The sequence below is a fragment of the Crotalus tigris genome, unplaced genomic scaffold, assembly GCF_016545835.1.
Source record: "Crotalus tigris isolate CLP2741 ecotype Arizona unplaced genomic scaffold, ASM1654583v1 scf7180000018160.1183395, whole genome shotgun sequence".
Lineage (NCBI taxonomy): Eukaryota > Metazoa > Chordata > Lepidosauria > Squamata > Viperidae > Crotalus > Crotalus tigris.
This window is the reverse complement of record NW_024096855.1, coordinates 581005-603595: the sequence shown is the minus strand read 5'-3', so window position 1 is coordinate 603595 and position 22591 is coordinate 581005. Positions and strand designations below refer to the sequence as shown.

Genomic DNA, 22591 nt, shown 5'->3' with positions numbered 1-22591 from the left:
GGTGAGTAAATGTGAGGGACTGGTTCAATTGCAACTATGGTTGCTGAAGTCTTACCCTCGGTTGGCCAAGGCTTGGGAAGTACAAGCCTACTTCTTCCATTTAATTAGTTGACTGACAAAGGAATAAAAACAATCATATAGAGAACTCTCTATTAGGGGGCTTCACAACTTTAAGAACCTTTGTGTTATTATAGTGTTTTTGTACTGACTAATCTCCTAGACATGTATGTATTGTTGCTTCAGAGCTGTAACAAAACAATAATGTCATCACATGTACTTTTTGTTTTCAGAAATGGAAGCTGTGTAGTATTCAAAAAGAACATTGTCCATATTCAGATACCCATTTGCAGTAACCAGATAGAAAATATATATAAGTTTCTGGGAACTTTTCTTGTTGCTGAGGCAGACCCTGCCAGTTGGCTCCATCCCTTTTCTACTCTCCATCAACAGTACAATCTATATCTTTTAATATGAAATATTAGAAGTCTGCAAAGTCACTACAATGCAAATGAAATTTTTAATTAAAAATGTTTAAGTGTACTTGTTTCCTATGAATTTAATTGTTTTAATGAAAGGCGCCTAGCTCATGGATAAATATGAATACATCCTGTTCTTCCAATGCCATTGTTTTCTGTTATTATAACTTAACAGAAAAGTTATTTACTGCTTTTTAGATTCTGTGGAAGTAAAAAAAAAAAAGCAACGATAATCTGCCAAGGGAATCCAAGAATAAACAATAAATTCTAGCAAGGTAGCTTAAGCAAGCCACTTAATACTTTATAAACAACATTCATTAGATGTTTCTCCTCCTTTTCAAATATATTAAGATTCTTCTCTCACGCATCTCCTCCATGGAACAGAAAATATACAAATTTCTGCATAAATACAAATAAATAAATAAATACACTGCCCTGATTCAATGGCCCTGGCACATTATTTATGACTTGGTCAATCCAGATGTTTACAGTGCTGCCAGTAAAGAGCGCTTGCCCCATTCTTATATGCTAAAGAGGATGGATCTAATTTATATTCTATTTCAAATGCCACCAAACTTCAAAAAGTATTGGAGCAGCCTTGCTTGCAATAACTGTGTTTGAATTCTGTAGGCAGAAAGAAGAGAATGGGGATGATAATTGGTTCAAGCCATGATATTATGGCTCTAGTTTTGCATATATGTTTATTTTACATGAATTCAGGGACAGATGTGTTTGAAAATGATAAGCTAAAGCACTGAAAATGGATAATGGAAGTATGATGAAGTGAATACATTATACCCATCTTTTACTTTTAAGCCACTCTGGTATATTTAAATATATTTCTTTATATGAAATGTTATGCATTTATTCAACTCAAAGTGATCATTTACAATGACATCTGAAGCTTTTTGTTAAGAAGGTCCCTACTGTATTCAGTCAGACTTGAACAATTCATTCATAAGTAAAAAAAATCAAGCCGCTGAACTAAGGGGACTTACTTTTGAATAAATTTATGTAGAATCATATTAACAGTTGTCACTACTCTGTTCTAAAGTTGGACTATTGGCAGAGTCACTTGCAAAACCCACTAACTGCTGCCAATACATCAGCTATGGAATTAATGATACTTTTTGGGAAAAATACATAAAATAAACTTCATTGATGTTGATTGAAATTATTTAAGACAGGCAATATTTGATTACCAGTGAACATATTGCTGTGTATAAACTATTTCCACAATTTTCAATTTGCAAAAAGTTATATATTGAACAATACACATATCGTCAAGCTCAAGTCCAAGTTGATAAAAAAATTCTTAAGTTATTTTTAGCAGTCAATGAATTGAAATGGATTTTATATGGAATATGCTTTTTTTAAAAAGCTTATGTCCTCCTCCAAACATCAGTTTTGCAATGGCTTTCAGACCCAAAGTAAAATGTAATGCTCTTCAAGGAGTGCCACTTACTCCACAAGTCTCATTCTGTGTCTGCATGGGATTAGCCTTGGGCTCCATGTCTTGCCGTTTTTGATTCTGTTTAAGTTGGTTTAAGGATGGCTTTGCTTGCACAGCTCCCACAGTTTTGCTTGTCCATTGATCCACCAATTTGTGGAGATCGTCTGTGAAGGTTCCTTTCTTGTTGTTACTGTTGTTGGCTTGTACCTGAACCTGTATTGTTGTTTGTGGCAGAGGATCTGGATATGCTACAAGGCTGTTTGCTGAGGATCCTAAGATATCATGGAAAGGTAAGAATCAATTATATGCATATATAAAAACATTTTTTTTTTCTTTTCAGTATGTTTATTACAATTCATGGTATTTCTGAAATTACTATATGTTTAATCAACTGGCTGCTTCTTCTGAAGAACATTTTTTTTTGCTTCAAAAATGGTCTTCCAGTAGCATAAATACATGTTTAAATATGTGTTCAGAAGGATTTTAGTTTTGTTATTCAGAGTATTAGTTTAGCCTAGGATAAATTAAACCTTCTTTCCTCACAGAAGCCTGTTTATTTTTCTTGAGTCATAATTGGATAAAAAAATCCTATCTTTGCAGCCATTAAAATTTTTATATTTCTGCAGAATTCACAAGTACCTCCTTACTCTGTTCTGAAATGAAATGCAGTTTAAAGATTTTACTAATCTTTTCCTTGTTTAAAAAAATTCAGTTTTGAGATGGTAGTAATGAATGACACAAGCGGTCATAATTTGAAAGACTACAAACATGGCAAGTAAATATATTCAATTTAATTATAAAAATATTTATACATATATCCTGAAACTGGGACGATTCTTGTTGATACCATTACTCAAAGTATTTCGCGATAGAGGCATTAAAACCAATTAAGTAGCAAAGTGAAATAAAGCAGGATTGTCAATTGACTGATGAGTCTGAAATAATTTTTTTCCAATTATCTCAAAAACCTTTATTCTAAATTCAAAATGACCAAAATTTGAAGCAGAAAAGTTCAAAGTTGCACTGAAATGGTATCACATCCAACAAACTAACATACTAAATGACTATTTCTGCATTACAAATTTGCAGAGAGCACGAGCAACACTATTAGTATTTGTTTTACTTACATAAAGCCTTATGCCTTTCTTTAAAACTTCTCATGCATTGAACTAATGTGAATTCTTATGCTCCTTGAAAAATAGGACAGTGAAAGTGCTCCCCCCAGTTTATACTTCAGTCACTGTTCAGTACTTCAAGCATTTCAACAGAGAGGAACTATTGAACTGTATTAGTCAGCCAGCCACAAAAGAGCATTATAAGGAGGCCGAGTTAATTAGCAAGCATATGACTCAGCTTTATCTTATTAAAATGCACATATACATACTGAAATTATGATGATCTTGCAACAGGCATGCACCCAAAAATAGCATGGACATGCAAAGCTATGTTTAATTCATAAGCAGCATAATTTAAATGCCATCATCAATGCAGTCTGCTGTTAAATAAACCACTAGATTATATTTAAACAAAGCAGCCCATGCTCAAAAATAAATACTAAAAAGCCAAAAATAAAAGAGAGAGGGATAGTTACTACTACTGTGATCTTTGCCTAGACATAGTCGTTTCAGGGTGGACCCTACAAGGTAAAATGATACAAGATATAAAGAGTTAGGTAAGACTAAAAAGGGAAAAATGAAAGAGTCTGATGGACAGTCTTCTGTATTTTTAAACAATAAAAATAACCATTATGCAAGAAGGAACAGACAGAAAGTCAGCAGTTCAGGTATAAAAGAAGAAATAATGGGGCTGCTCAAAGCCTATAGAAATTTACTGCTATGAAAATAAAACATTGCAGAAGTTTTAATTGGCTCCTACAATTTTCATTACATAGAATATTATTTCTAATCAATGTTGCTTCTGAATCAGATCCTATTCTGTGTGCACAGTAAATGGAATACCTCTGATTTCTCTTAGTTAATTATAAAATAAGAATAGACTGGTAGCAAGAACTTCCTATTTCAGGTTTTAGATTGAGTTCTGCAGAACTAAGGCCCATCAAATTGAAAGTATATATTGAAATGCAAGACAATGAATTGTTTAATCTTGATCTTATCATCAAACTGTATTTGGACCCTTACAGCTCTACTGTATAGGAGATGGCATTTCCTATAATTCTTTATTATTTGATGAGATGGATAGAAAAATCCTACTGCTTAGTTAAAAATACTCAGTTGAATCAAATGCAGCGTTAACAACAGGCTAAAAAGACAAAATAAGGAGATCTATTTATTCTGACAGAAAGTCAGCAGAAAGGTTATTAATTGATCTAGCTCTAGATGATTTAATTTTTTCTTTTTCTGTTTTATTTATCTAAACCTACCTATTTTGCCTTTGTAATACTGCAGTGGTGTCACAGGGGGTTATTCAATGTAAGGTGCAGGTTGGTACCTCACAACCGTCTATCATCATTAATCAGGTGGTTCCTTATATGGTAGAAAGATTACCTATCTTTTCATGCAAACACAATCCAAGTCATTCCAAAGTTTGACAGTAATGCATGTATACATGTGTGTACATGTCTATATTTATTTATTCCAATGGTGTTGATCAGTTTGAGTGTTACACAGGCCAATCTTTCAAATAGAAAGAAAACCACATGTTTCACCTCACCAAGCCTTGTGCTGATTATTTATTTTAATTTTAGCCAAGGGAGAGACCTTCATTGTGATACCATCACACAAATGCCATGCCCTAAGTGTTAAAATGTCAGGATGCAAGTACATATCAGCCGCATTTATATTGTATCTCCCCAGCTGTTTTGTCATTTTTGGCGTTGTCATCTTTTACCATAGATGCTGCTGGCTTGTTATACTGTCTACATTCAATCTCCCTATTGGTAACTCTCAATCATGTAGGAATAGCAGACTCCATAATGTTTGTGCACATCAACAAAGTACTATTTTAGTGCCAGAACAATAAAATCTGATTATAGATTAATGGAGGTCTGCTGATATGGAACATGAATTGGGCCTAGCTCCAAAATAATAATTGTACATTAGTTATTCATACTTCATGCGAGAATCAAAATATGGTAAAGAAATAATAACATGAATAATACTTCCATAATGAACATATGATTAGATATAATTTCTCTCCATAGTAATCTCTCAAAAGAAGGTCAGTTTATATCCTTCCTTCCTTCCTTCCTTCCTTCCTTCCTTCCTTCCTTCCTTCCTTCCTTCCTTCCTTCCTTCCTTCCTTCCTTCCTTCCCTTCCCTTCCCTTCCCTTCCCTATGCTATGCTATGCTATGCTATGCTATGCTATTCTTCCTTCATTCTTTCCAATAAATATCACTGAACTTTTTGGTTTTAGTTGGGACCCTTCTGGAAAAAGGATCAAAGTGACTAAGACCATGCCTAAATTTAAAAACTATCTATTAGTTTTTCAGTGGTCTCTTCTGAGAATTTCCTTGTAGTAACCATATGCAAATGCATTTTTGTTTATATTCAAGATAGTAAATCCTTAACCATCTTATTGATTAAATAAGTAACCATCTACACAATCTATTATGTTTGTACTTTGCATGGTCTTTAAAGTTAGTACTATACAACAGTTTAGTTTTAAGAGAACATATAGTCGAGATGCCCATATAATTAGATTTTAAGTTTATAATTACAATGAATATTCCCAAGCATTATATACAGATTTAAATACTATTTTTTAAAAAGAGAACAGTTTCTATTCAAACTACTATAAATTAAGTATTTTTTCTAGAAATGTTTTTTCCAGATTTTAAGAGATTTCAATGCATTATGTGCAATTTTGGTTTCAACTTTCTAAAGTAACCTACAGAATTATATTCCCTTTACATGTGCCCATAAAGTGTAAGGAAAATACATGATTTTGCTGGTTCATCAGATGTCAATTGGTATCCCATCCCAATAAAATTCAGTGAGTCATTTTGTACCACATAAAGCAATTTCACAGCTTAGGGGTAAAAGTTAATCTCTGAGTATTTTCCTATAATCTGTGAGATATTTACTAAGAACTGGAAGACTCCTATGAATTACAAGATGATTAGAATACACGTAGTCTTCAACCTACGACCACAAATGAGCCCAAGATTTCTGTTGTTAAATGAGACAGTTAGGTGAATTTTGTCCCATTTTACAATCTTTCTTGCCACAGTTGTTAAGTTAGTAACATGGCTGTTAAGTGAATCTGGCTTCCCCATTAACTTTGCTCATCAGAAAGTTGCAAAAAGTAGTCACATGATTCCGGGACACTGCAGCCGCAATAAATAAGAGTTGGTTGCCAAGCATCTGAATTTTGATTACGTGACCATGGGGATGCTGCAGTGGTCATAAGTGTGAAAAATGGTCATAAATCACCTTTTTCAGTACCACTGTTAGCGTCAAACGGTCACTAAATGAACTGTTGTAAGTCGAGGACTAACTGTAAAACAGTTCCTCACCTATCTTTGACCATATTGGTCTACAAACCCAATGCAATTAATAACATTGGTAGCATAACATTAATAATTGCTCTGTAGAGCTTAGCTGTCAAAAACAACTGAATATATCATTCTGAGCATACTTATCCTGGAAAGAGCCTTATATTGAGCCAGATCATTGGCTCCTTTCAGCCAATATGGTATATGGTGAATAAATGCCCAACTGTTAATAGCAATTAGCACTAATTGTCCCAGGTTTTAGGGAAGAATTTTTCCAGTTTTCCTTGCAATTGCCAAACCCTGAACTTGGATCTTCTGCATATATATATCATGCATGTAGTACCACACAGAACTACCAAATTATCCAAGAATATTAGATTTCTTTATCTTGAAATTATAACTGAATTTTAATATTATTGTTTTCATATACAAAGATGTTTATGAATACTAAAAACACTTTCATTGTTAAGTCTAAAAATGTGGACATTATTTTATTGAAAATAGAGAGCAAGAAGGATGAATTTTAAGTAGCTTTGCGCCTTTGATTTGTACCCCTGTAATAATAATAGAGATGTATAGTTCCAATGATAAAAGTTTGATGAAAATGAATACTGAATTTGCTGAATGTTAACTCAATATAAATATCTCTATATAGTGGCACTATTTTATCTTACTTGTAACTATGGCTTAGATTTTTCTCATTAGTACAATATAGCCTTATTGTACCAAAACATCCCAAAGTATTTTGCCTTATAATAAGCATTTGTTTTACAAAAACAAACTTAAAAATAAATATTTGTGACAACTGGTTGAATAGCCAATTCGTATAATCATACAATCAAGAACAGTCTAGTTTTAGTTGCATCTGGACGGGATATCAATAGACTATTCTGAGAATGGCATTAGGAATTTTAATTTATTCTGTGCTTTGATGAACTGCTTGTTGACTTCATCTCTGAGGTCACATAAGGTCATAAGAAAAATTAACTGAGTAAAGTGCTCCAGCTAGATGAATGTCTAATAAAAGCCATATTGTACTTTGTGATAACTAAACAATCACATTTAAGAAAATTCATTTAAAGTAACCCAAAAGTACAGAATGTGGGGGAAAATGCTGCCTAGAAAAGATGGTGTTAAAGAGCTAGCAGGAGCATTTCTCAGCATTTCTACATGCAAGGGACAGGAGAAATAACATAATAACAACAACAATAACAACAACAAAGTGGATATAAACAGTACTGTATATTGTTTGAATACAGCCCTTGCGCAGACGTTCTACCCTTCAGTGACCTTCTAGAATAGTATCAGCTTGCTACATGCATGTCTTCATAGTCCAAAGCATGTGTGAAAGAGACCATTCGTCTACAGAAGCTTGGGTTTCGATTTGGTATCACCGGAATCAGGACAGCAGACATTTATAATAGTCACATTGCAAATTAAAAATTACTTCAACGCAAAAAAATCACATAAAAGATATGTCTAAGATCAGAATTTACCATAAGACCATCGAATAAACTGATGAGATCTTCCACACATGCTTTTGATACCCAGGCATGAGCCAAAAGCAGTGTTCAAAAGCTTTCCATATGAAACAAAATAAATTAAATTAAGATGATTACTTTAAAAAAAGGGAGGGGGGCGGAGTGATTGTCTACAAGAAGGGGCTTCCTGCCAAGCATATTAGATAAATCGATAAAACATGAGTTTTGAAAATGATAAAAGAAAGACGGGCTGTGATAAAATACAAAAGAACAAATACAAACAGATGGACAAAGACACAGGTCCACTGAGGAATCTGGTACGAGGTTTGCTACTAGATTTATAGGTCACTCTCTCAGACGTTTGGTGGAAAACCGTCCAGCCTGCAAATGAATATAAAGGGAAGAAAACAAAGACACTTATAAAGTACAGATAGCTGTGATTAGATGTCACCATCAGTCATATCAGCTTTGTTAGTTAATCATCCACACCTCCATTTTAACCTTGCCCCAGAGGAGTGAGTTCATGGGCTATAAGCAAAAGGGTGTGAAAACAACAGCAGAAGAAAATAGATACTTTATAGGATTAGTTGGGCAGAACATGCAAACCAGAGGTGACCATTTATAATCATCCTGACCCTTTGCAGCAGTGTAAGGGCTCTACTACTACCATGCCACAATGAAGCTAGGCCATGAGAGGTAACACTGCTACTACTGAATGTAGTAATCTTCTAAATTGATGCCATGTGATTAAAGAGTAATTATTTCTAAATTTCATTTTGCAGGCCAGTAATATAGTTTAATCCAAAAAAATTCTGCATATGCAGGAAAGGATGGGGACTTAAGAGAACCAAAGAATATGAAGCGAGATAAAGAGGAGTCGGCTTCCGTTTGCGAATCATTTCAATCTAAATAGACAATTTTACTGATCTTTTTTTTAAAGTGCTCTATGCTCTACTGGTTAATATTAACTGAATTTTGTATTTATACTCTACTAATTTTCCTCTCATGGCTCATTTTCAAAATGAACACTAGCAGGTTAGAAATCTATCCCTTGCACGGTCAGTGAAATTGCTATTAGATTTACATCAGTAACTTTTCTAGTTGTATCGCTGTTAGCATCATTTCTACAGGCTTTGAATCAATGTGCTGAGCAGATGTTTCTTGGTGAGGTTGGGGCTGGACATTCTCCCTAGCTAAACCTACCTCACAGGTTGTTTTTGTGAGGAAAAATTGGAGCATGGAGTGCTATACATACCACCATGAGGTCCTGGAGGAAAGGTGGTTTAGAAATCTAATCAGTAAAGCAAGTAAAAAGAAAGCCTTAAACTTCCTTTTCTCACTTTAACACATATTTTTGTTCCCCTGTGGAAAAATGACTGTTTTAAGCATTGAATAAAAGATGACTCTGAAGATATAAAATCACCTTGGCCAGAATTTCCACGGACATCACCTCCTTCAGAAGCTACTCCAGAGCAAATATCAGAGGACAATGAAGCCTTGACAGAACAAGGTTGCTGAGTCTGAACTGAGCTCTCAAGTATGGCTGATGTGGACACAGTCAGTCCGGTTGCTTCAGTAGAGTCTGTTAGAGCTCTAGTGCTTCCCTTAACCAAAGGGTCTTTATGCTCTGATATATTGCCTAAACAGGATGTATGCAAAAATCATTAAGCTTGGAAGCAATAAGAGAATCTGAAACTATTATCTGAAGAAAACTTAAAATATTCTGAAGATTTTTTAATTGACCAAAATCCATTGCTGATACATGCTCAGAAAACCAGTTTCAGAGAATTAACCATTTCTGTAAATTCTCATTATATATAAAAATCAACAATGACTATAGTTTACAATTTTTATCCATAGTGTAGCATCAATGTCTCCAATGTGATGTTCGCAGACACTAATGTTGGTCTCCATCAAGTCCATGCTTCACCTAATTTTATTTATCTTGATTATTTTAATGTTTAAAGAATGAAAGGAAAAGCTTTAATACTGCCAAGTGATGCACCAATCTCAAGAACCATCCTTGCTTTACAATGTAAATAAAAGAGGGATAATCACATAAAGTAAAACAGAAAGGAACTTACACCAACTGTTTAATATGGTTCAACCTAATTTAATTCCCTTCCTCATGAAAACTAAGGACAAATAAAGCCAACCTATAGAGCTTTACCCCCTTTCCTTTGATTGAACAATACAATTGCAAAAAACAGAAACAAAATCCTAAGAAAATAATCGAAATTTGAAATTTTCACTGGATATATGTTAAAAGGAAAATATCACTTTTAAACATACTTGTACTTGATGTTTTGAGCTGCTGGATAACGGGGTTTAGCAATTTCCCAGTTTTTAATTTGTGCTTGCTTGTTCTTCTTCGGCGGCCGCTTGGTGGAGCAGAATGAAGGAATCCGACATTGGGTGGGAGTGGTTTTCCCAGACGAAGGTACAAAGTTTCTATTTCTTTTTTCTGTTGGGACTGCAACTCAGCAATTTCCTTCATGTGTCTGAAGAATAAACATGAAAACACTGAAAGAAAGTAACTCTTAAATTAAGACATCTCTATTTCTAAAAACTCTATTTCTAAGAAAATGTCTTAGGATATGCATTTTTATTACATCATTATCAAATATTTTTTTAAAAAATTACAGTGCAGGACATAAATTTCAAAATGAAAGTTGGTGGCTCTCATCATGGATTATGGTCCAAATATGAAAACCATCTCTATGATGAAAAAGGTACATTTATGCAAGCTTATGAATCATTCAGGAACAGTGAAGACGCCAGCATATATATTTTAAGGAGTTGCATGATCAAAACAATGAGAACAGCAAATTGTTTTGACAGTCAAGTGCTAAATATAGTGAAAGGACCATCATGAAACAGCAAAAAGATTCAAGAAAAGAAGGCTCCACTATACAGAATATAAAATAAACCAAACAGTATAGAGAGGTTTTTGATAGGGGAACCAGAAGAATAATCTATCTATAAATTTATTTGTTAAAGAGGTAGTAATAGGATAGGAGAAAATGCAATAGTTACAAGGAAATGACTACTTCATTGAAATGCAATATTGTCAATGAATAAGGAATAAAGAAACTCAGAAAAAAAGAGTTTGAAACCCTGAAAAACTGAAACAAGAACCAGAAGACTTTGAATTTGGCCAAGAATACTGATGATTTTGTTTCAAGCATTAGTAGGGGATCTCCTCTCATCAAGAGGCAGTAATTTGATTGGGTTCAGAAGCTAAATGGGTAGTACTTAGATGAAAAATCCAAAGGTAATATGAAGGCTGTAAGCTAGACTGTGAAGTCCCAGGCTTGTATACTACCATCCCCAAAGAAAATCACTTCTGTATTGCTGCTAAGAAAACTATGTGGCCATATTGTATGTGCCATCAGCAGTCCAGTTCAACTCAAAGGAGACTTTGCCATTAAAGACAAATAATAAATAATAGTAATTATTAATGTTAAATTAAATTAAAATTTATTAAAATTGAGAAAGATTAAAGTACCAGTACAGTACAGCTGAGTAAATCAAAACTTTTGCTATGCTTGGATGTCTGAAAATACAAATGAACTGAAATTCTACTAACGAAAGTCGAAGAGCACAGTGAATAAAATAGGACTACAATTAAAAATAGGCAAGTCAAGATGAATGGCAATAGGTCCAGCAACTAATTTAAAAATTGACACTAAACATAGCATTTACCATTTAGGATCAACTATCAACAATTAACAGTAAAGAAACCAGCAATCAAGCATTAACAGAGGAATAGAATCAAGTATTAATACCACTGTACAATGCCTTAGTAAGGCCACACTTGGAATACTGCATCCAGTTTTGGTCACCACGATGTAAAAAAGATGTTGAGACTCTAGAAAGAGTACAGAGAAGAGCAACAAAGATGATTAGAGGACTGGAAGCTAAAACATATAAGGAACAGTTGCTGGAATTGGGTATGTCTAGTTTAATGAAGAGAAGGATGAGGGGGGACATGATAGCAGTGTTCCAATATCTCAGGGGTTATCACAAAGAAGAGGGTGTCAAGCTATTTTCCAAAGCACCTGAAGGCAGGACAAGAAGCAATGGATGGAAACTAACCAAAGAGAGAAGCAACCTAGAACTAAGTAGAAACTTCCTGACAGTTAGAACAATTAACCAGTGGAACAACCTGCCTCCAGAAGCGGTGAATGCTCCAACACTGGAAGTTTTTAAGAAGAGACTGGACAGCCATTTGTCTGAAATGGTATAGGGTTTCCTGCCTGAGCAGGGGGGTGGCCTAGATGACCTCCAAGATCTCTTCCAACATTATTATTGTTGTTGTTATAAATATGCCATAGATTGGCAGTTGGCAGGGTATTAATGAAGGCCTTGCAAAAGATACTTGGATTTCATGATATGCCTGTACCCACAACATTCAGAATGATGGAGGCACTTGTGACACTCTGTGGAAACAAAAAATTGGATTTTGAAGAACAAGACAGAAAGAGTACTTTTCAATTTTGGTGTTGGAGAAGACATCTAAGGATGTGAATGAAAAAACAATCCAACAGATTATAACACAAATTAATACAGAGTCTCACTCAAGGCACATTATGGAAAGACTTAGCTGTCTTGAGAAGTCCATAATGCTGGGAAAGATGGAAGGAAAGAGAACAATCAACAGCATGGTGGATGGATTCAATTGTAACAGTAGCAGTTTTATAAGATTTTTAGGGGTCAGATTGAAGACAGGTCATCGCAAAGCTCTATCTATGCTGTTGGTAAGAGATCACACCAACCAAGTGATACATAATCAAAAACAAAACAAAACAAAACAAAACAGGAGATTAACATAGTAAGAAAAAAAAGAAAATCAAGAAATTAATGCATAACAACATGTAGAAACAGCAGAAAAACAATCTGCAGATATTTTCTCTATAAAGCCTAGAGTCTTATGCAATCACATAAAGATACTTATGTAACAAATATCTATAAATTGTTTATGGACAAATTTGTTCACAGTAAGGAAGCATTCATCTTTCAAGCCAATCCATAAGTTTAATTAACAAGGATGTTATTTCTTCAAAATACAATTGGTGATGCATAGGTTAGTGCAACAGAACAGATGATGTAAGATGAAAAAGGTGTTGGAAAAGTAACTGAACAAAAGAAAAGTTCAATATAGAGGTTGGCATTGCAATAATATGGAGATTTACTCATATCTCTCTCTGTAAATCAAGGTCCCTGTTCTGTCTATATGTGGTTCTCTCAAGCTGCATCATCATCTAGACTTAGATGGAGAAGCCACAATAATTTAAATCCAAGACCATACATTTCTTCCAGACGGGACAGTGAGATGGGCAGTGTATAAATTTAATAGTAAATGAATAAAAACAAAAAGCCTAGGAATTATCTAGCCCAAAGACTCTTTCACTGAGACTAGTTTACCAATACTTTAATCAACAAATTCTCAAATAAGCCTTAGTGGAGACAAGATTAATTTGCAGCCACAGAGGACCAAGACAATAGGAGACGCAAAACATTACTCTTAACAATTTAGAATGGATTGCCTCAAGAGTTCACATGTCTTCTATAGACAAAGCATACATTTGTCATAAATAATTTTACTGTGTCTGGGACAAAATTATTGCCATTTCAATTAGCAAACCAAATTATATTGCTGAAAGTATTTTCAAGTAATACTATCTTTTATTTAATTCTTCCAAGGGGTAAATGATTGAAAAAAAGATTCCTAAGTATATGATGTCCTTGCTCGATGTGAATACCATTTATTTTGCAGTTCTGAAGGCAATTAAAATGCCTCTTGGTGGATAAAGCCACTTTTGTCTTGTAATACATGATGTCCAATTTTTCTTTACTGCAGAATGTTGCTTTTATCAACAAAATGAGAACAAAAACATAGAAAGAATATTATACATCAAATACATAAAACAATTTGCTTTTAAAAGAAAGGAACAAATGACAAAATATGTCAAAGTGTATCTGTATAAGCTGCTCAAGCACATATGCACTAAAGACCCTCTGGATAAAATGGAAACATACTTCTCTCTCAGGTTCTGCAATTCTTTTTTCATGTCTGCATCTTCAAACTCTGAGTCATTGTCACTACTCACGTACGATGACTGAGAATGGAAAGAAGTTATGTTGATAGTTGGGATTTTTGATCCATTTGGAGAATTAAGGCCCTGTGAACTTGACTTTACTGACTTTTGCAGAATACACGAAGTCTTTTTAATGTTGTCATTTCCCGGTCTACTACTCTGAGATGACAATGGAGATGCATCTTGTTTTCCTAGGAGAGATTCATCTCCAGAATCACTAGAATCTTTTCCATAAAGAACATCAAAAGAGGAAGCTGTCTGCAAGCGACACAGAGGTGACTTTGTATCAGGGCTAGAAGGCTGATGGTCCAGATAAACATCTGGGGGTGCAGAATACCTCAGGGAATGCACAGATGATAAAGTTAATTCATCCTGAGTGCTGATCACTGAAAATCTGCCTATAGTTTTTGCTGGTGTTTCAGCTTCTTTGACATTAACATCGGAGTCTATAGAACCATCTTTTTGAGATTTCTTTTCAAGTAATACATTGACATTTTCCTTTTCATTCCTGTAAACAATGTCCTTCTGGTCTGCTGTAAGTGAAGAAGAAACAACCTGAAATAACAAATGAAAGAAAGGCTTAGTTGGTTAACATGTTACCTGCCTTTAAACTTTATTTTTATAGAAATTAACAGTACCCTTTGTTAGCTGCAATTGTCTGAGGAGTGGGATAAGATGTAGGGAAAAAAACAATACAAGATCACAGTACCTGAGTGTATCCTGATGTTAGGATAGTAGTAGGTGAACTGACATTTGCATCTTGACCTGTTTAATATATTGGAAACAAACAAACAAAAAGAAAATATGCATATATCTGGATTGGCAAATTTTAGTGCAAAATGAACATTAAATATGAAAATTTCTTATTTAAAAAATCCTCAAAGGCCATAACTCTAGTTTCACTGTTATATTCAAGACTATAGGTCAGCTATATATGAATTAAACATAAATCGTGGTGGTAGATCCAACGCGTGATATCACCATGATTTAAGATTATAATTTCAATGAGATGAGCATTCTATGAAATGTCTAATATAATCTATTAAGAAGATTTAAAGAAAAATAGGATATTTGTTTCTTACAATCATTATTCAGTAAAATAATGTTCAAATATGTATCATAGAAAAATGATACGTGATCTTCATAATTAAAAACAGAGACATTTCAATTTTTTCTACTTAAAATCAGTTCAGAAAAAAATGTCCCCCTGCTTTCCATGTGTACAATAGGGAACAAAATCATGGTTTCCTAATTTGCCCGTTGGATTTTTCTGGAAAAAATTACTTGAATAATGCATGTATACAATATGCAAAAGATAGAGCATGTTGTTTAAAACCATATGCATATAATTTATAGGGTTTGGCTTCCCCACTAGAAGTAAAAGCATTACTTATATAGAGTTCATATTTAACATATTTCATATATTAAAATCATCACAATAGATTTCTATAAATTTTCATGAGAATCACACATTAAATTTTATTCTGAAATTACTACATTCTGCATTGCTATTGTGATACACGCATTCACTAATTCCTAGTTTTCTTAATAATTATGTCTAAAAACTACCACATATTAGTTGTTCATATGGATATTTAGAAAGAAAAATGGACATTACAGTTATGCTCTATTACCTGCTTTGCTTGATAATAGTTTGTTTGTTTCAGAATGCTGAATCCCGGTGCAAATAACATCGGATTTTTCCTGTAAGAAATAGTATAACAATTTAAATTAATCTTTCAAGGTTTTAATCTGTATAGAAATATATAAACTCTAAGATTATTTTTATATTTCATCTTAAAGCAAAGCACTCTTAAGTCACTGATTTGCAAAGCACTGTTTGGAGGCTTCATACCCTTCTGACACCACATGGTTAATATTTAGTATGCTAAATATTTCATATAAATTTCTATTTTCTGATAGAATTCATATTATATTACAATTTTTTTCTCAATCTAAATGATATGTAAAATCTGTTATTATGCTGTCTCTCTTCCTGTTTTTATTACTCTGACTTCAAAGTACTGCAGAATAGTTTTCTAGAAGAGGGACATTATGCAAAAGAAACGAAGTCAATCTTCCCTTTTCTTATTTTAGGGGTGGACTTCTTTCTCATGTTCCTAGCTCATACTGTACCACATGGTTACATTAAAATCAAGGAAAACAGGAAGTAGTTCATTTATTTGATTTCTAAAGTGCCACAACCATATAGCGCTTGGCAGTATACAAAAAAAAAAAACTACAAACATAATAAAAAAATATACACATGAGCACACATACATATTTTTATGTGTAATTTACTTTGGCCCTAGGATTAATTTACATAATAATGATTTCATCTTTGACATATCTCCAGTATATATTTGAGAAAAAAGTTTTATGTTTGAGATGTCTAAGTCATACAGGGAGTCCTTGACTTACAACAGTCCATTTAGTGGCCATTCAACATTACAAAGGTATTGGAAAAAATTACTTATAACTTACTACTTTTACACTTAAAACCATTGATTCATCTCCCATGATAGGTGATCAAAATTCAGACACTTTGCAACTGATCTGTATTTATGACGGTTGCAATGTTCTGGGTCATGTGATTACCTTTTGTGACTTTCTGACAAGACAAGTCAATGGGAAAACCAGATTCACTTAACAACTCTGTTACTAATTTAAGAACTGCAGTGATTCACTTAACAACTGTGGCAAGAAATGTTGTAAAATGGGGCAAAGCTACCTTAACAAATGTCTCACTCAGCAACAGAAATTTTGGGCTCAATTATGGTTGAAAGTCAAGGACTACTTATATTACTCTTTACCAGGTCTGTGCTGTTCCAACTTGGTTAAAGAATTTCATTTTGCCAAATGCTCAGGTAAGTTCCTTTCCCTTCTTGTTTGAATTTTCTATGCAATGTTGAAAATGATCGTAAGATATGAATTACACTAGCTGGGCCATTAAATTATTCAAAATGTTCAGCAATACATTCATATCTAAAGAACTTTTCCATTTGGACCAGCATGTGTTCAAAATAATCTCATTTTTGGACTGAAAGGTAATGTTGAAGTCCTTTTCTGAAAAGGAACTTTCTTCTTCACAACCCTAGCAGAATACTGACAAATAGGAACACCTAACAAATACTAACAGGAAGTATCTTATCAGAAGAACTGAGAAGTTTTGAGAAGTTAACATAATAATATAATAAACTAATAGAATAAAGGTTGGATTTGGTTTTTGAAATTAATGACAGGCATAAGCAACTGTTTAAAGAAGAACCTAAATTCTACTTGGTAATAGCTTAATTTTTATCACAGTTGGTTCTAGAAAGAAATAATGAAACATGTCTAATTTGGTTTTATTAAGGATGAAATCAAACGCGTTTTACACGGTTTATTCATGGACAGCTACTTTTTTAAAAAAACAAATATATTTTCAAAGACAAACCACACTGAGACCAGAATTACAGGGAGAGAGCAGTAAGCCCATGCCACAATTTGGGTAATAATCTTATTCAGAGATTAGAGAATTGTCCAATGGTGGACAAATTATTACATTCAGGAAATATAGATGGCAAAACTAATTGTGAAAAATGATTGTACATCGAACTTGTATGTACAGATATATGCACACATATTTCAATTCATATGCTTCCATGTTTTGTCAAGACAGATTTCAGAACTTGCATAGAGGAACATAGGACACTGAGCATTTGAAAAGGTGTCTGAGGAATTTATCCCTTGCTAGCTAAGACACTATGCACATTTTTACAGGATGAATCAACACATAGCATCTGCTTAGCTTGGTGCCATATGGCATGATGGTCAGGAGAAAATACTGGACCTTCAGAAGGATGATAGTAAGGGGTATTTTTCTTCTGGGTAATTTTTAGCCATCACTAACTGCCAACTTGATAGTCTCATATCTGATATTATTACTGTCTGGCTCTGAAATGGAAAATGCCTGGATACGTGATGAGTATATTCACAGACCAGAAAAGTTATCATATATTATAAAACAAGCTCTATTAGATGCAAATCTATTTCTGAAAACATACTGGAGATGTAGATCAGATTTGGGCCCACATTAGATCTCTCAAATTGATAATAATGATTTCTAGGAATCTAGCCATGAAAATGTATGATTTTTTTTTCTTCCTTTCTTAAATAGTGATGCTTACCGTATTTGTTGTTGTTAGTTGTGAAGTCATGTCCGACCCATCACGACTCCATGGACAAAGTTCCTCCAGGCCTTCCTGTCCTCTACCATCTTCTGGAGTCCATTTAAGCTCACACCTACTGCTTCAGTGACTCCATCCAGCCACCTCATTCTCTGTTATCCCCTTCTTCTATTGCTCTCAATCTTTCCCAGCATTAGGCTCTTCTCCAGTGAGTCCTTCCTTCTCATTAGGTGGCCAAAGTACTTGAGTTTCAACTTTAGGATCTGGCCTTCTAAAGAGCAGTCAGGGTTGATCTCCTCTAGGACTGACCGGTTTGATCACCTTGCAGTCCAGGGGACTCGCAGGAGTATTTGTCTCCTGGCAAATAGATGGCAAAGAAATGGAAGTAGTGACAGATTTTATCTTCCTGGGCTCCAAGATCACCATAGATGGGGACTGCAGCCAAGAAATTAAAAGACGCTTGCTCCTGGGGAGGAAAGCTATGGCAAATCTAGACAGCATACTAAAAAGCAGAGACATCACCCTGCCAACAAAAGTACGCATAGACAAGGCCATGGTTTTCCCAGTTGCAATGTATGGCTATGAAAGTTGGACCATAAGAAAGGCTGAGTGCAAAAGAATTGAGGCCTTTGAACTATGGTGCTGGAGAAGACTCCTGCGAGTTCCCTGGACTGCAAGGTGATCAAACCGGTCAGTCTTAGAGTCATGAAACTCAAGTACTTTGGCCACCTAATGAAAAGGAAGGACTCACTGGAGAAGAGCCTAATGCTGGGAAAGATTGAGGGCAATAGAAGAATGGGATGACAGAGAATGAGGTGGCTGGATGGAGTCACTGAAGCAGTAGGTGTGAGCTTAAATGGACTCCAGAAGATGGTAGAGGACAGGAAGGCCTGGAGGAATGTTGTCCATGGTGTCACGATGGGTCAGACACGACTTCACAACTAACAACAACCGTATTTGTATATGTTATATAGATGTACCAGCTATTAAGAAAGAAGCTGTAGATTTTTTTAATTAACTTGAATCCTAGGACTCTACAGGTCACAAAGAAAGCATAATCTCAAATACCGAGATCATGAGATGAATCACATAATCCTGTAAGATACCCTAGATACACGTTATTACAAACATGTAAGAACTTGTAAGAAATTGTAAGAAGTTACAACAGTAGAATATTGGAACTTATTCTGAATACTAACATGAATCTGAAAACAGTCAAAAACTATGCCAGGAATTCCAGTATCTGAACTTAAGAACAATTAGAAAAAGGGATAGATAGAATAACAGAGATATGTTTGAAAGATCTAACAAAATATGTGAATGTTTGTATATGTGCATGCATCTGCATGTATCCCTAGTACAGAATTGCAAGGATTGGATTGAATAGTTTCCATTCTCAAGCACTTCCTTTATTAAGAATGTATTGTTTTTTAATGAAGTCCAGAAAATACAAAAAACATTTGTAAGGCATGTTTCTTTTTGAATTAATTCTGTGGGCCAGATGTTTAAAAAGTAATCTAACCACTGGGAAATCTTCTGGTTCCTTGAGCAATTCCAGGGAATAGACTCTCTTTATTGCCTGAAGACTCAGAACGTGGAATATTCTCGTGTCAAATATTTATGAATTTTGACATACATCCATTCACTGAATTAAGAGATTCTGAGACCAATGTACTTAAAATAAATTAATTGAAGATGGTGTTCTTTACAGTGCTTATACCTTTTCTTGAGTACTGATGAAATGTGTTACCTAGACTTTCTGTCAATACAATAGAGATGAATGAATTGATGCAATTTGGAATTATAATACTGGGAGAGAAAGAAAATTATATTCTTTCATTTCAACTGGTATAAACTCTAGCAAGTTTATGCTTTTTACTCATGAAGGACATCTTTATCAAGTGTATTTTGGAATCCAGTGTTAAAAATCACATATTATATTTGGCTACTAAATGTGACACAATATGATTGGTCTCTATCCACATCATATCTTGTAAAACATTAATAAAGGCCAAAGTGAGAAAAGACCAACTTTAAGTGAAAAGGGAAATTCTGCTATGATAGATATTTTCTACTCAGGCCAATAAAATAAGGCGATGAGTCCTACCTAGAACTAAGGAGAAACTTCCTGACAGTGAGAACAATTGATCAGTGGAACAGCTTGCCTCCAGAAGCAGTAAATGCTCCAACACTGGAAGTTTTTAAGAAGAGACTGGTCAGCCATTTGTCCGAAATGGTGTAGGGTTTCCTGCCCGAGCAGGGGGTTGGACTAGATGACCTCCAAGGTCCCTTCCAACTTTACTACTATTACTATTACTATTACTACTATTTTGAAATAGTGCCCTTAATCATCTTTTAGTTTAAGATATTAAAATTGATTCAATAACCCTGAGTTCAAAGAATTGTCAATGTAAACAAGATATTATTATGATGTGATGAATTTTGGTAAGGGGCATCTGATTTCTTTTTTTAATACAGTATTGGAAACATAAAATATTTACATTTTGTTTTTTTGAGTACCTCAGTACTTAAATATAAAGGATATGACTAAATGTAATTGTAGGTAATGTAGGTAACAATTATAACTTTGCCTTAGAAGTCAGCAATAGGACCAATTTTAAAAATATCTATTAGAACTACAGCAGTTTTAATAGGCATCTGTATGACTTCTAAACGAATGGTTTGACTTGCCAGAATTGGAGAAGGTTGATCTTTAGCCATGTGAGGATCCAAGCCAACTCCAGGAATTTTCAAATCTAACACAAGTGCAGGCAAAGGTGCCAGATTAAATTCACCATCCACTTGGTCTGGTGTTGCTGCTGAAGCAGATGATGTTGGAATATACTCTTGATACAGCAGGTTGCGAAGTTTCTCATCCAAACTTTTTATTGTGTTGTCAGTGAAATCAACTCTTGGTGGTCCTTCGCCATCTGATTCTACCAAACAAGGTGGTTGGGGTGCAGTCATGGCAGAGCCAGTAGATGCAACCGGCTGGGACTGGGTTGGCATATGCAACTGGGGTACAGCTGTTGAGAGGTGAGGAGGACTTGAAAGTTGAGATGTTGCTGAAATTGGAGGTTCAGAGACAGTGGATATGGGAGATGTCTGATCTACAAAAGAATGTGATATCTGGCCAAGCTGAGTGTTGTCTGGCAAACTGGGGATTTGGGTTGAAGACTCAAGTTCCAAAATGGGAGCATCAGAGATGATAGGCAAAGAACTTTCTGTTGTCTGCACAGGAACAGACTGAAATGGTTTTGGCAGTCCAGCTGTGCTGTGTTCATGTTCTGTATTGGGAATTTTTTTTTTCTCATCTATCTTTTGTAGTGTGTGCTGTGAGGCATTTAGAAGGATCTTATCCTCAAAATGTTCTTCAGATATAGCTGTACTATGGGCAAGAGTGTCACACTGACTGGCTAGGTCTGGTTGTAGCAAAGGGCATTGTAGCTGACCTGTACTTTCAGCAACTTTTTCTAGTGTGGTTGAAGCTAACACTGGAGGAATTACGGTGAATGTTTCTGGATGGACCTGAGAAAGGGAAGTTAATGAAGAGGGAACAGAAACTTGTGTTAAAGGAGAAGGAGGAGGAGTTCCCCTGGGACATTCATTGGAGTTAAGTTGATTAGAAAGATGTTGATAAGATATGTTTGTTTGTTTTTCTGTCACTGCAGAGCTCTGTTGCTGATCATCCAACAGCTCCAGGCCTATAAACAACAAAAGCAAAAGGAAGTTTCTGAATTCAGAAAATGACTTTGTAAAATCTAAACACTTATACAAAGATTTCAACAACTATTGAGCACTAGACATTTTTCCAAAGAATTAAGAAAGATGAAATATTTTCCCAGCTAAATTGTTTTAGATGAAACAATTATTCATGCTTAATTGCACAGAGTATGACAGCTCATCCTAGTGATTTTTCTAATACAACTCTATTGCACTGTATTGGGTATTAACCATAATGATGCACTGTCCCATTTTAACCAACTGGAAAATCAAAATTAATATCAAGGCATTCAGTGTATTACGTAACACTTAAAAGTAATTTATATGACAAGAACTTCAATTACATCTGCACGTCTAAAACAAAACCTGTTCAGGGCAATGTCCATAAATGTGTACGCTTTGTAGATAGGTTATGACACTGTGATTCTGCCAACTATTTCAATCTTCACAGCAAATAAATGATTGAAATAAATATTTTCTTGTAAAACAGCAGTTCTCAAAGTGTGGTCTCCAAACTACTGGGAATCTTTGACTCCCTTTCAAGGAGTCCACAAGATAAAAATTAATTTCATAATAAACATAGTATCTATTTGCCCTTTTTACTCGCATTTTCTCATGAATATACAATGGACTTTTCCATAAATTACATAACATAGGATGACATTATTGCTTTGATAGCTAATGGAATGTGGTTATGTGTTCTTGTATTTTTTAAAAGTATTTTCTAAACTAGA

At 34.5% G+C, this 22591-nt stretch overlaps 1 protein-coding gene across 11 annotated transcripts in view; it reads right to left on the bottom strand.

Annotated features, from left to right (window-relative positions):
* Window positions 1–22591, bottom strand: part of WNK2 (WNK lysine deficient protein kinase 2) — a 128363-nt gene that overhangs the window by 16349 nt on the left and 89423 nt on the right. For 7 of the 11 annotated variants that reach the window (XM_039348566.1, XM_039348561.1, XM_039348567.1 and 4 more), the window contains 9 exons: window positions 20826–21838; window positions 15600–15669; window positions 14675–14730; window positions 13907–14520; window positions 10157–10365; window positions 9288–9503; window positions 8147–8245; window positions 3521–3565; window positions 1942–2201 (listed from right to left, as the gene is read on the bottom strand). In XM_039348566.1, coding sequence (XP_039204500.1) covers window positions 1942–2201; window positions 3521–3565; window positions 8147–8245; window positions 9288–9503; window positions 10157–10365; window positions 13907–14520; window positions 14675–14730; window positions 15600–15669; window positions 20826–21838 — 2582 coding nt within the window. Of the gene's footprint in view, window positions 1–1941; window positions 2202–3520; window positions 3566–8146; window positions 8246–9287; window positions 9504–10156; window positions 10366–13906; window positions 14521–14674; window positions 14731–15599; window positions 15670–20825; window positions 21839–22591 lie in introns of those variants that run through there. The other 4 variants (XM_039348564.1, XM_039348569.1, XM_039348565.1 and 1 more) reach the window with 4 other exon arrangements.